Below are 15823 nucleotides of genomic sequence, written 5' to 3'. Positions count from 1 at the left end.
CAATGATGTTCAAGACCTTGTGATAACAACATTACTAGAGTGTTAACTATCTTTTATATTTATTTTTTTCATCGTGAATAAAAATTTGATTGTTTTTACAGTAAAAGTATTTAATATAATATCTATAAACAAATGTAACGTCTTTTTCGTTATCTGATTGATTATGGTATTCTTTTTAGGAACTCAAATTTAATAAATCAATAGTAAATTGCACAAATCTCTCTTATGCAGGTGCCAAAAAGCACATTCACTTCCTATTTTCATAAAATTATCTTGGATCCTATTTTCATAATTATCTCGGACCGTCCTTCGTTTTATTTAAACTTGCACATTTCATCATTGGAATTTGGAAGACTATTTTTTTGCATACTTAGTCCATGCCAGAATTAAAATGACCATAATACCCTTGTATTTTTATGTTTCAATTAATTTTATTTTTTATTATTACTCCCAATTATAAAAAAATCCACTACACCAACCTCCACCTTCATTTTCCCCATCGGCCCACCCCTTCATTTCCTAACCTTCAAGATGGACATACACACACATGTGTGTGTATGTGCTGATGTGATATCAAAAGAGATGAAGAGATAGCGGGATGGCATAGTTGCAGTCATTTTCCCCCCTCAAACCACCATTGTCATCGCCTCCAATCTACCAATGTCGCCTCCAAACCACCACCGTCCTCCCCCGCAAGCCATTGACGCCGTCTGCTAAAAATACAGCGATTTTCGACAAAATAGTTTCTTTTTCGTATTTTTGGATTAAAAATAGATCTAAAGTATGTAATTTCAACTTGATTGGGTGGCTGAAAAATCCAGCTATAGCTTCTTTGACTTTGTAATTTCTTTTTTGTTAGCTTCTTGATAGTTTTAGTTATTTTTTGCCGTTCAGAAAAACACTTCCATTGACTTGTTTAATATAGCATTGTAATATCATTTTTTATTACATTATGGTGTATTGAAAAATTTACCTTTTATAGCAAATATCATCCAAAATCCAAATACAAAACAATTTTTATTGTTTTAATCTGATAGATTTACCAACGTATAATGTTCTAACAGGAAAAATACTAGAAGTGTCATGCCATAATTAAGCAAATCTCTTGAAGGACAATACCTTACTAATAACAAAACAAAAAAAAATGCAATACTATAATAAAAAGAGATGAAAATAAGATGATATAATAAACAAAATAAAAATAAAAGTATATCTTGGTATTAACTACAAAAAAATTGGTTCATCAACAAAACACAATTAAGCATCACCAACATCATGGCCAAGGATGCTTTTGTAAACAAAACCTCAAAATTTCACTACTTCGCTATAACTAAAACCAAAATCTCCCCAAGTTAGGTGGTAAAATTACATTATTGCCCCTTAACACACTTTGTAAACATAAAATACCCAAACCATGTGGGTGACTTCCGAAACATTAAAGAAGTGAATTCTACTTTTTTACTACCTAAAACCAATGTTAACCCTCAATCAGGTAGTAAATTCCATTATCTGATGTTTCTTGGAGAATTACGAGTCGGATGGCAAAATTACCTTATTGTCCGCCCCTTCATGTAGAAGATCGGTTTGTAGCCGCGAGCTGCTGGACCCAGTGGCTTTGACCGGTCAACCAGGAGATCTGGTTCCCAGCCATGGCACACCATCTGAGGTTGAAAAGGGCAACCGCATGAATTTCATTGGAATCTTTGAAGAGGTTTAAAGCTCTTAAATCGGCTTCTGAATCTTCTGCATAAATGAAATCTTGTTCAAAAATTGTTTTGTATTTGTGGATATCTTGTTGGGGCAACATGTTTATGCTCATAACTTGCAATGCTTCCATAGCTGTAGTGAAGCAATCACGGTTTACATATGCTGAGAAGACATGAGCACAGGTGTCGGGGTCCGGTGGGACCCGCTCTTGGTGCATACGATCCATTACATACTCGACTATGTCTATTCTATCCTGTAAAATAAGTTTTTACAAATAAGGATTTATAAGTTTTATTTTTATTTTTTTTCTCAATGGATTAGTAGAAATGACAAAAATAATGATCATGATTTTGTTTGTGGTATAGCATCCTACTTTCATTTATTTCTATTACAAATTACAATATTGTTCTTTTTTTTACTATCAACGCCCAACGCATTGTAATTTGAAAAATCTACCCAATTATCGAAGGGCACTTTCATTTTTTGGGTTAATCTCATACAAGACCTTATATTTTGTGTTTTTTCCGGATTAGACCTCTAACTTTATTTTTATTTTTTTCTGAAAAAGACCTTGTATTTTTTCATTTTTTCCGAAAAATCCTCAACCTTGTCTTTTTTTTCCCCCCGAAAAACCCTCAACTTTGTCTTTTTCCAAAAAAACCCTCATCCTTCAAATTGTTTCCGAAAAAACCCTCAACCTTTTTAGTTTTTTTCCTAAAAAACCCTCACATTGGACAAGTTTTTTCGGAAAAAAATGACTAAAAGGGCCGGATCAAAAAAAATGAAAAAATGCAAGGTCTTTTGCAAGAAAAAAATGAAGTTGAGGTTTAATCCGGGAAAAAACACAAAATATAAGGTTTTTTATGAAATTAACCCTTCATTTTTTATGTGTAAATTGCAAAATTGGTCCCTGTGGTATCCCAAAAAGTGCAGTTTGACTACATTTTTTTTAATTCGCATGGTCAGTCAAAATTTTAAAACTTCCATGCAGATTGTCCCTCGAGTTAACTGCCGTCTAAAAAAAGGGCTCAAACTGCACTTTTTAGGATACCACAGGGACCAAATCTGCATGGAAGTTTCAGTTTTTGACTGACCATGCAAATGAAAAAAAAAAATGGACTCAAACTGCACCTTTTGGGATACCACAGGGACCGATTTTGCAATTTACTCCTTTCTTATCTGGACATTAAGCTTTGAAAGATCTACCCAATTATAGCTACTTGGTAGATTTCTCAAATGACAAAAGATTTACCACATTAAGTTAAATTTTTACAAATTATGCACAACATTGATTTTTTCTCAAATATTCAATAAACATCATTTCATTTTTAGTGTTTAAAGTAAGTATATGATTAGGATAACACCTTCCAATTTGCTACTCTGAGAATGGTGTTGAACAACAGAGCATCAAGTTCAATTCCTTCTGAACAGGCTTGATTAAGAAGAACCAATGCTTCATCAAAATCACCCAATTCCAACACAAGCTGAAACAGATTTTGATCATTAAAGTCAACACACCAAGTGATGATAATGATTAATGAATCAGTAATTTTGTATAAATAATGTTAAAGTACCTTTATAAGAGATGTATAAGTTTGTGTTTGTGGTGGATAGCCATGATGATACATCATGGCAATAAAAGCCTGAGCAGATTTTAAAGAGCCCGTAATAGTGCAGCAGTCAATCATGATATTATAAGTCACATCATTTGGATGATACCCATGTGACATCAATGTTTTGAATTCATTTATTGCCTTCTGACCCTGTATTCACATTGCAACATAACATGTTATTACTTATACAACATACAAGATATATAGCAACCTACTTTCATCAACCTTATTTTATTGTATGCTGCTTTCTTTATATTATTTTGTTTTTAATTTGTAATATTTGTAGTAAAAATCATGAATCTTTTACTTCTATTTGTTTGCATAAGAGACTTTTCTGTGTTTCTGATGTAAATTTGCAGGATGGATTAGCGCCGAGGGTAATTTGGTCATTTTTTATGTGAATTTGCATGTTGGACTAGCACTGCAGGGGCAATTTGGTCATTTTCGGAAAGCCAAAGATGAGGTTGAGATTAAGGTCAAAAATCACCAAGTCAAAGATGGTCAAAACTGAGATTACTTTGTCCTTTGATATATCTACCTAATTATGGACTTGTACTTTCAATTTTATTTTATTAAGACATTTTATACTTTTGAAAATCTACTCAATGGGAAAGACAAGTGAAAAATGGTTTGTATAATCGGATAAAATTTGAAAATAGAATTTACCTCTTTAGCCTCAACAAGTGAATGCAAGACTATGTTGTAAATTGGAGCTCCTGGAGTAGTTAATTGGTTTTCTGCCACATGCAAGTAATGTTCAATCTCACTTATCATCCCTTCTGATCCAAGTGCTTTCAGCTGTAATTTGTACATCAAACAAAACTATATTTTTAAGTATTTATAACCATCTTATTTTCTTTAACTAAACAAGTGGATTGTTGTTTTACTTTTACAAAAAAGTATTGCAAGTCAACCCAACCCAATCAGTTGATATAAATGTAAAATGACCTACCTATCCCTAAAACTTAAATAAAAGAAAAAGGCCAGTCACTGACTGACTTACCAAGTTCCTTAGGGATACATAACTATGTTGAATGCCATTTCTGATCATATCATTCTCTATAGCATTTATTCTTTTAGCAGCTTCTGCTCGTGACTCTTTATTTCCATCTTCATAAGGAGCATTCACATTTCCAAACAATGAAAATAGCAACTCATATGTTGTAATATTAGGAGCCACTTTCAGCTTCTTCATTTTACCAAAAACCTGAATCCCACGTTCAGGTTCATCCTGCATGATTAAACATAAATTTCTCAAGATAATTAATGATACTATAATGAATAATTAATGTAAATTGTGTGATATATGGTTACTAATACTAACCAGTGTGTCACATGCTCCAAGCAGCTGATTATAAGGATAAGCAGTTGTACATTTTCCCATCTCACTCAAGAATGACTCAGCCAAATTCAACTCCAAGTCTTTACTGCATCTTGCTGATAATGATGCAAGAGTTGAATCAAGTGGCTTCATATTCCTTTCTTGCATCAACTTTACCTGATGCACAAAATACACAAAAACAAACACAAGCAACATGTTTATCAAGGAAGGGGTAATTTGGGAAAATGTGAGGGGTATACTATAATAAGAATGGAAGTACTTAATACCACTTTCATGCCATCATGGAAACCTTTCTCCTGAAGAAGCACTCTAATAAGGCCATCGTATGCACCACATGATGGTTTAATGCCAAGATTTTGCATCTAAAACACATACAACAAAATAAAATCAAAAAATGACAAGTTGTCAACTTTAAAAGCACAATGTATTTTCACCATATTATTGATTTAGCCACTTAACTTATTTTCTATGATTATTATAATAATAGTTTAGTGATGAAATCGATAAACTATATCAAAACCAGGTAACAGGAAAATGGTGTTTTTTTTAAGTGGTCAAAAAAAGTATAATGGTTATTTCAATACTAAAAAGAGTGAAGTGCTAAATCGATAAAATGTTGAAAGTACAAGTACTTTTCTGTAATTTTCCAAAAGAGAAAATAAAATCTAAAATCTAATAATATGTAATTTTATAACTAAAGAACATACAAAATGATATTAGTACCTGAACAAATAACTGCTCTGCCAGCTCATGGTTTTTCTCCCGTGCACAAGCTTGTATAACATCAGCAAAAGACAACCTCAAGATCCTCATAACAAGACCAATATTTGAATTTCTTCCAACATGTTTGACTTCTTTCAAGTCAAACCCACCAATCTTTATATGGTCTTTATTATTATTTTCATATATGGAAGGAACTGAAGTTATATTATTAACAGTCTGACATCTGTCCCATTCTAGATTACTGTAGAAAGGCATCGGTACATCTAATCTTGAAATGACCAATTTACCCTCAGCATTTTCCTTGATAGTAAATCCTCCCCTGAATACTAAATCCACTAGATGCCGTAAAGCTTCACATGCGGACCCCACGTCTCCCAACCTTGTGAAGGCCCATATGAACTCTCTTAGAGAAATAAAGTTGAAATTGTAATATTTGGCATACTCCTTCCAAATGTTATGGACATATGGCAAATTTTTCTGTAAAACTGCAAGCTGAAAGAATAAATTTAGAATAGACTCACACTCACTTATATAACACCAATTTTTTAGAATAGAAACTTGAAGACAACAAATAGAGAAATTAGCATTCAACGTAGCCAAATTAGATTCTGAATTTAATATTCGCCTGATAATTAATAATGAAAAGGTGCAATGATATCACAAGAAGAATGAAAGTACTTAGCCCTTTAGTATTTAATCATCTTTTGACATGATGATGATTAAGGGATTTACATACCTTGAGAAGCTCAGTATATGTTGTTTCATTCTTTCCTACCATGTCATGATCCATTAGATCCAAACATTTACTGGCATGAGTTGCACTCTTTAGTTTAGCAGAAGCTTCCAGAATGGTGTTATATTTGTTAAGAGAAGGATAAAGATCTGGACTTTCCTCAAAATTACTCATCAAGTTGAATGCCTATATAAAATAATCCAAAAAGAACAGATTAATACCATAAACACTCTAAGCAACTAGTAACAACTGTCTTTTTCATGAGCACAAGTCATTAAAGTAAGTACAATGACATCAGCAAGAATAATAAGGTTAATGATATATGAACAACTGTGTATAAAAGGTTTATACCTCCTCTATGTAACCTCCTTTGCAGAGGGCTTGGATCATAAGAATGTGGCATTCATTGTTGATGTCAACTCCTTTTTCCTCCATTGTTCTCCAAATCTCTAAGACAAACTACACAGAATAATAAATTCATGCAACACCTTAATGACACAGGAACTCAATTACAGGTTCATACAAAATATGCAACACCATTTAATTTTATGACCAAAAGATGCAATATTTTACCAATGATCTGTTAAACCAGCTGAAACAAAAATGCATAATTCGTGTCAGTTGCAGAAATTTAAAAAAAAAAAAAAAAAAAAAAAGAAAAAGAAAAGGTGAAACAATGTTTGCATATTTTGGTCCTAGAATGAAACATGAACGTATATTCAGCATTAAAATCACGTTGTTGCATAAATTTGCATGTAACCTAGTCAACTATTTGCAGATTTATAATAGGCTGTTCTAGTTACTTCACAATTTCCTAACTAAAATATAATCTTTAGTAAATTCATTCTGAAGCCTACCGGTGGATCAGGTATGGATGCACAATATTCAAGAATTTTAAGAAAATTGTTAGGCTTCAACAGATGATTGTTGTAGCCAATATGAGACAGAAGACTGGAAGCCCTTTCTCTTTCGCCCAAGTGAAGTGCATTCATGATTTGCTTCTGCACTGATGTCGGATTCACTGGATAGCCTAAACCACAATGGTTTAATTTAGTAATAGAATTATCATTAAAAGTCATTACATAGTAGTTTAGTGATGGAATTAAGAGTTAAATGCAAGAAATAGCAACACAGTTTCATTGATTTGTTTATTGTGGAAACCTATTTTCATTTCTCCCTATTACAGTATTGACTTTTGAAAAACTATCCAATAATAGCAATATAATTCAAATACAAAGCAATTTTGAATGCTATAATTGGATAGATTTTGTAAAGTATAATATTCTAATAAGAAAAAAAGTTTGAAAGTACAATGCTATAATTGGGTAGATTTGTCAGAGTGCAATGCCCTAATAAGAATAAAAGTTAAAGTACAATGTCGTGATGGAAAGAAAGAAGAGTGGGATGCTATAATACACAAATAAATGAAAGTACATTGCTATTTCTTGCATTTAGATCTAGAAATGAAAAACTATGACCAAAAAAAAGGTCTGTAATTTTGAGATCAAATAAATTCATAATAATTCTCTAAAAGATAAAGATGATCACTCTAACCTTCTTCTTTCATTTCTTTGATGACTGTAATACCAAGTCTCCATTCCTTCAGTATTTCTTTTCTTCCCTACATATCAATTATCAACAGTGCTCATAAGTCAATAAAGTTCATGGCATTCTACAAATTTTCCCTAAAAAAATTCAAATTCAAATTAATTTGGAAGTTGAAAAGAGCTTTGACTTTTGAGGTCAAATAGACCTGTTTACTTCAAATTTTGATGTCTTCTTAAAATTTCAGAAGAAAACTGTGAAAAAAGAAACTTCAAAACTAATGGCAAAAATTGCATTTCTTCATATTATACTCAGAAGGGGTAGAATCGTACGAATTCAGTTGCAGATGACTTCCGAAACGACGGAGCAAATAGCTTCTTACTGCTCAAAATAATCACATTTTAATACACAAGATAAGCAATTGCTTTCATTTGGATTGATAAGGAGTAATGTGCAGATATTGAATTATATACTTACATGGAAACCCTAGTACACATGACAAATCTCTACTGTGGAGGACCTGTTCACCGGAAATAGAGAGTCTTCGCCGGAAGCATAACTGAAGGGTGGAAAGTCAAGATAGAAGGTTTTAACCGGAGCTGCAAAGGTGGTCGCCGGAGCTGCCGATAGCTTCTTCGCATAATCTCTGTAAATTCCTCCCAAATTTGATGCTTGAACTTTATTTCTTGAATTTGCATATCGCAATTTAAGCCCTTATACTCTTGTCCGTAGCCAGATCACCCCTAAAACTTTATTTATTTACATCTATATTTATTCATACTATGCATTTTTTCTTATCACCATATACATTCAAAACCTAAACTTAACAATATTAATTTATTAATTTAAAATCTTTATCTTTACTATATTATTAAGGATATTGCCCATTTCTTGAAAATTAAGAGGTACAATACCTATTACCTCATGTACAATAATATTAAGCTTATAATCACATAGTATAGCTATACACGGTATTAGGTATTAGATGGTACCCTAATCTTCTCTCTAGACACAACAGCCGCCATCACAAAATAGAAACCCTATTCTTTCCGTCTCCTTCCTACACACAACACTACTCACCAAATCAAAGCCACCTGAGACGGACCCTAAAACTTCAATCAAGATTCTGGGTTCTTGCAATGGATTAGTATGTTTAATCGATGGCACACGTGACATAATCATCTACAACCCATCAACCAGAAGACATTTCAAGCCATTTCAATCACCTCAACAAGTTCTTCATTGCTCAAACCGGATCGAATTTGTGTATGGATTTGGGTGTGCATCAAAAAACCCTAATCGACCGAGCATACGGTGGCGAGCGTCCACCACTACCTCCTCTGCGCAAATACCTGATCCACGTCACCTGCCAAGCTTCCGCCTATGTCGTCGGCAGCGACTCCGTCGAAATCTCCGCTCAAATCTGTAACTCCGTTGGAATCTCTGTCGACAGCGACTACGAACCATTCAGGTATGCAAAAATCGATCACATAGGTATTACAAATAGGCAAATGTTTGTAGAAAACTGTTATACCCAAATCAATTTTTCATGTATTAAATCTATTGGTTCGGATGATGGTCAGATCTGAGTTTTAGAAGGTATTAAAACCTGCAAACTTAAAATTGGTCCAAATTGCTTCTGCAATCTTATGTGATTTTGTGGAGAGTATGACAATTTTTCTTACCCCACATCCCCAAAGCTATTGTTTACCCCAATGAAATCAACCCTGTTTTTTGCCAAAATTTAAATTTATCGAGTGTTTGTTGATGTTAATTAACCACTCTTATTTATTCTTGAAGTATCTTCCTACAGTTTTCCCAAAATACTCAATCATGAAGCATATTTACAAACATTAATGGAGAAACTGTATACCATTTCTTTTTTGACCTAAAACACAAAATTTCTTGTTTACATGAGTATTTCGAGAGACAGATAGAAAGTGAGAGAGAAGATTAGTTGGATTTTTTCGTTAGTTAAGATGGGGTGATCGAAGATTCTTGTAATGAGGATTTTGTGCATCACTACCCTCATAATTCTTGAATTCAAACTGTTTTTTTTTTTTACTTAACAAGTTGTAGTAACAAATAATGATTTTCAGGGGTTGATTGTGGTAAGGTTTCCAACTTTACCTAATATTTGTTCTTACATGTATTTTTTCCTGCTTTCTTTGATTATTTTCAGTCAAAGAAACCATGGAAGGCTAATGGAGAGGTTAGACTTTCTTTTATATTTCAAAGTGTTCTTGATTATGACATATATAACCATTGTAATTTGCTTTTACTTGATACAAACTATCGATTGACAATGGCTTGAACAAGTTAGTGAACAAGCCTGGCAAACAGCTCTTTTGTGATGGAATTATAGAGTGAAATCATCTAAATTGTAAAATCCTTGCTGCAACTATTTCCTCTAACCTAACATTTGATATTGAGTCATCACTCACTCACTGCAACTCATATATCTATGGTCTATACACGTATAAATATTACATATATGATATGATATATCCAAAGTTTGTCAATTTACCGATTTGCCCTTAGCTGAAAAAAAAATACAGGATGGATTCAACCGCATGACTTCAAACGAAGCTCCTACTTCTCCAATTATGGAACAACGCTTATCTAGCTTACATGGATTATCAAGGAATGAATATCAGAAACCAAGCCGAAAGAAAATGGGCTCTTGGACTTCAGGTTAAGTTTCTTGAAATAATTAAATAAATTAAACATTTTTTTTCTTGTTGTTTTTTATTTCTCTTTTTGATTTTTTTTATTAAAATTGTAGATGAAATTAGTTTATTAAAAATATCTTGCAACAAGAAGTTTTACAGGTAAGCACCTAACTTCTTGGTGTTCTTTAATCATGAAAACCATCCTTAAAAAGTTTGTCATGTATTCTATAAAATGGGAAAAAAAAATTGTTTACTCATATATCTATGGTCTATACACGTATAAATCTTACATATATTGTCACAACTGGCAAAATTAGGGTTATAATTTTTTTCCATCCTTATACCGGATAAATTCTTAGTGTAACCTTGTAACCCTACATTTGACTTAAATCAACCTTCAACACTATATAAGTTACACATTCAAGAATCGGAATTCAAATCGAAACCACTTTGTATAAACCCAGAACTCGATCGAGTAAGCTAATTCCACTCAACTTTGGGCCTTAGCCTAAGAGTTGTCAGACCAAATCACTTATTGGACCAAGACTTCTTTATTGGGCCCTAATGGGCCGACAACTTCTTCACTTAGTTTTTGGGCCGAAATCCCCTTACTTGGGCCAATACTCATCCTAGAGCAATTGTGGCCGAAAGTCCCTAGTGGGCCAACCAAAAATTGGGTTTGATCTTTTGGGCCAACCTTGGGCCAAATGCCTCTCCAAACTAGGTTAGCCCATTATAAAAAAAAAAGGAAAAATAAATGGATAATTCACATGCCACCTCATTTTTATCTAGCATACATCTATGCTTTTGACCTCCATACACCCACACATATCCCATCACCTAACATAAAGTCAAACAACCTCTTTCTCCCCTCATCTCCCTTATTCACGACCAAGACACCACAAACACACACAAAACACTCTCATCTCCTCACTTGTTTTCTAAAGAAGCTTACCCATTGTTTCTCTCAAGAATTTTTGAGTTTATCATCATCAAAAATCGATTCAAGACTCCTTAGAACACACATAACTTCGAGATCTCTTCAAGGCACAAGCTAGGTTCAAAGATTCATCTTCTTCTTCATCTACATCTCAAAAACCCCCAAGGTGAGTTCATACCCCCTTGTTTTCGGTTTTATAATGTTTTTGGGGGAGAATACAAGTGCTTTTGTGTTAGATCTATGTATATATGCATGTTTATGTGTTTAACTTTTAGATCTTTACTTGAAAATGAAGTTTATCACTTGGATCTTCATATAAACCTTGAGAAAAGTATGTGTCCTCACATATAATACTTGTAAACTTGTAGATCTGGGATTTATCCACTTAAAATAGCAAAAACAAGTGTTGTGAACAAACTTAGATAACTTAAACTCAAAAATCAGCCCTTGACAGAAAAGTTTTAGTCCAATATCGAACTGTTTTGACCTCCTTAATGGTAATATTTTTCAAAACTGTTTTACATGCAAAAAGTTCAGGTTATTACCTTTAAAATGACTACTCTCACGTTTTCATACGATTTTTCTACTATTTTTGGCGAATTTTACAAAACTGCCTATCAGATTTGAAATAATTTCGGACCAACCTGTGAAGGTGAGCAATTTCACACTAGTTATAGGCCAATAAAAATTATGAGAAACATTGTGAACAACGTAGACAAAATTTCCAAACTTCCAGAATTTACGGATCCAAATTTCGACTTACGATGATTTTTCTACAAATTTTCCAACAACTAGGTCAGAAAAGCCAAAAACCAGAAAAATGTGTATTTCACAAAAATCAAGCCAAAAATGATATTTTTGACAAAAATGAGTTTAAAATGTTATTTTTACCAAAAACTAGTCAAAAACACAAGTTTTGAACAAAATGGGGGCTAAAGTGTTATTTTTACTATAATTGGGCCTTAATTGAAAACTTTATGGCTTATTGGGCCAAGAACGTCATTTTTACAAAAAATGGGCTTTTTATATCAATTTTGTAAATAAGCGAGCTAAAATAAACAAAACAATAACAAACGGGTTAAAAACGATTTTATTATCCTTACTGGGCCTGGAAATGGTATATATGTTTACTGGGCCTTAGTGTCTTTTTACATGTATATTGGGCTCAGGGTAGACATTCACATTCTTTTTGTGCCTGGAAATAATAGATAAGTTTAGTGGGCCTTAGTGGTCCACTTATATGTTTATTGGGCCTGAGAATGAGTTTTATATGTGTTCTTCTTTCTTTTCCGTGTAAATTTTCGATTAAGGATCTAGTGAGACCTGTCGGTTGGCACATTTGAGTGTACAATCGTAGCCTGTAGTTATAACCAGAGTTTCCTGAAGGGAAAGCGGGAGTTTGTGTATAGTTCTATACGGGGGTGACACCCCACACCTGAGCTGTTCGCTAAAGTTAGACTAGGCCAGTCTAGGGTGACAAAAACCTTATTCTATTCCGGCGGCGTCCCAAAGACGCAAAGACAGGCGAAATTGTCATTATTATGTATGGTTATAGCGACTCACTTAGAGGAATTAACGTTATAAGATTTACGGGAAACCATTCTATTTTCTTTTTAGGATAAAACAGGAAACCATTCTATTTTTTTTTTGGGATAAAACAGGAAACCATTCTATTTTCTTTTTGGAATAAAACATGAAACCATTCTATTTTCTTTTTGGGATAAAACGGAAAACCTTCTTTTTGATAAAACGACAATCTATAAGCACCGGTACTCAACCACCGGGGTTGAGATTCCAGCATCAGCTATCGCAGACAACATCGGGTTGTCTGGAAATCATTCTCTTTCTATTCTCGTAAACATTAACACACATGCATTAATATAAGATCAAACACAAATATTTCAAACCATTTCTTTTTAGAAAATATCGGATATCTGAAAGCACTATGAAAACGATTCTAAACAAGTACAAAAACCATTTTTATACAAAACTGTTTATGAACTCACCAACTTTTTAGTTAACGCTTTTCAAAACGACTTGTATTCTCAGGAATTCCAGTAGCAGGTAATAAGTTCGACTATAAGATCAAGTGGTGCGACTTCAAGAAATTTTACTTTCTTACTTTTGTGTAACTGATGAACAAGATTCAATATGTAAACTATGTAAGTGTGTATTTCCAATGTATGATGTTTGGTTGCTATATTTCATTCATATTCAATTGTTATGATACTGTACACGAAGTCATCCGCCCCCGGAGGTTTCCGCCGTCCAGGTTCGGGAGTGTGACATATATGATATGATATATCCAAAGTTTGTCAATTTACCGATTTTCCCTTGGCTGAAAAAAAAATACAGGATGGATTCAACCGCATGACTTCAAACGAAGCGCCTACTTCTCCAATTATGGAACAACGCCCATCTGCTTACATGGATTATCAAGGAATGAATATCAGAAACCAAGCCGAAAGAAAATGGGCTCTTGGACTTCAGGTTAAGTTTCTTGAAATAATTAAATAAATTAAACATTTTTTTCTTATTGTTTTTTATTTTTCTTTTTACAGTCTTGAGCACATCCTCATGAGATAATGACAGTGGTTCTGAAAGCTTTGCAAGAGTTGAACGTGTGTTGGAAAAAAATAGGTCATTACAATATGAAATGTAGGTGGGTCCCGGGTGTGCCAAAGGCATGGTGAATGATTCTATGCAAAGTAGTCATAATTATTTTGGAGATGAGTTGACTATTGTTGAAAATGATGGTGCGTTGACTTCCCCTAATGTGGTCAAATTTGAAGTCCTGGTAATTTCTTTATTTTTATTTCAGTTATTATCGAGTTATTTTTTTGCATTAAGAATTATTTTGTTTTGTTTGGTATGATGGAATCGGAAGAATGGAATGGAATTGAGCATTCACAAAAGGCATTTGAATTTTGATTCCTTCCATTTTGTCAATTTTCATTCCGTCCTTGATTGGAATGAAAATTGTAATATAACCTTTTTTTATTTAAGTTTTTTTTAGAATTTCATGATATTTAATTAAATGATAAGTTTCTTTTCTAAAAATAACTAGAGGAATTATTTTTATTTTAATGAAAATATGATAATAATATGATTAAATTTGGTATGATTTTTGACACTTAGTATTTATGGTATGATTTAAAGTATTTTTGATATGACTTTTGACAGTTAGTATTTATGGTATGATTTAAAATATTTTTGGTATGATTTTTGACATTTAGTGTTTATGGTATGATTTAAAATATTTTTGGTATGACTTTTGACAGTTAGTAATATCCGAAAATACATCATATGATACATTATTCCGTCTATAAATCTAATATATTATGTTCTTATTTTTTACTTTCACAACACAATTCACCAACAAGGAATCGGGAACTAGAAGATTACTTCATTGCATTGCATTACATTTCGTGACACGAATTCAGGTTCTCTTTACTTCTATCTGTTTGATGAATCTTCTTCTGTCTTCTGTCTAAAGTGATAAATTTATTCTGTTTGAAATGATAAAATTCTTATGTCTCAAATACAATTCTTGATTTTCTACTTTACTAGATCGAATTTGGTGTAACCATGTGAATATTGTTTTTTAAAAATTGCATCCAGGATGAGGTTTAGATTTTGTTGTTTGCATCATGTTTGTTTGTTTGATTATCAATTCAATATATTGTTGTTCATGAATGGTCTAAAGTATTGTTCCTGTTGTGATTTTAGTTTGATTATCTCACATATACCTTGGCGAAGAAGTTATAATCAACAGCCCACGGTTCTTCTTCCTTGTTATCTTTCTTCCGTTTATGTCCTTGTTTTTGATTTATGCACATCAACTGTTGGTTAGGTTCAAAGACGGTGACAAAATGGAAGACATTGTTGATAGGGAGAAAGGAAAAAATTCAATGTTGACGGCATTTTTCAAGAAGAATAAAGAAGATTCCAATGCGAGAAAATATTTGTATAAGGATTTTCCCAAACATTTTACATGGAATCGGAGCAACCATTGTTGGAGGATCAGGGAACATAAATCAATGATTGGTCGACTTGTTTATGCTAATCCAGCTGAAGGAGAGAGATACTACCTACGCCTGCTTTTATGTCATATTACTGGGCCTACCTTCTTTGAAGATTTATACACAGCCAATGGTGTATTACACCCTACATTTCGAAAAGCAACTCTTGAAAGAGGTTTAATAGAGACCGATGATAATTTATCACAATGTCTTGTAGAGGCTTCCTTATTTCAATTTCCCAGCGCACTTAGAAGGTTATTTGCGACGATGCTGATTTTTTGTGAACCAGGAAATGTTCGCAAGTTATGGGACGACCACTATGATTCTCTTTCTGAAGATTATAGGAAACAATATGGATGTGTCGAACGAGTGCAAAATATGGTCCTCATCGACATTAGAGTCGTCCTAGAATCTATGAGTAAAAAGCTTAGTGATTACGACCTTCCAAATGACAGTGCACACATCGATTTACAATCAAGAGGCTATCGTGAGGTGCAAGAAGAATACTCTATAAATGTGGAAAATG

At 33.1% G+C, this 15823-nt stretch overlaps 1 protein-coding gene across 1 annotated transcript; it reads right to left on the bottom strand.

Annotated features, from left to right (window-relative positions):
* Positions 1 to 1196: 1196 nt before the first annotated feature.
* On the bottom strand, positions 1197 to 8335 carry LOC145158907 (Tetratricopeptide repeat (TPR)-like superfamily protein). Its single transcript, XM_079077764.1, has 14 exons — positions 8141 to 8335; positions 7996 to 8044; positions 7673 to 7739; positions 6976 to 7148; positions 6470 to 6577; positions 6122 to 6304; positions 5386 to 5877; positions 4929 to 5024; positions 4645 to 4818; positions 4324 to 4551; positions 3987 to 4118; positions 3282 to 3470; positions 3072 to 3191; positions 1197 to 1960 (listed from the first exon to the last, which is right to left on the bottom strand). Exons 1-14 carry the CDS (start codon positions 8158 to 8160, stop codon positions 1568 to 1570), a joined length of 2424 nt encoding a protein of 807 aa, XP_078933890.1. The 5' UTR covers positions 8161 to 8335; the 3' UTR covers positions 1197 to 1567.
* Between the last annotated feature and the right edge of the window lie 7488 nt (positions 8336 to 15823).

Source organism: Lactuca virosa, chromosome 2, assembly GCF_052849685.1.
Source record: "Lactuca virosa cultivar CGN04683 chromosome 2, Lactuca_virosa_CGN04683_v6, whole genome shotgun sequence".
NCBI lineage: Eukaryota > Viridiplantae > Streptophyta > Magnoliopsida > Asterales > Asteraceae > Lactuca > Lactuca virosa.
This window is presented reverse-complemented; position numbering and strand designations above follow the sequence as displayed.

Coding starts and splice junctions, on each gene's coding strand:
- LOC145158907 (XM_079077764.1), bottom strand. CDS start 8,160: ATGTGTACTAGGGTTTCCAT. Junction 4,552..4,644: donor TTGGAGCATGTGACACACTG/GTTAGTATTAGT, acceptor TTAATCATGCAG/GATGAACCTGAACGTGGGAT. Junction 3,192..3,281: donor CTTATACATCTCTTATAAAG/GTACTTTAACAT, acceptor AATCTGTTTCAG/CTTGTGTTGGAATTGGGTGA.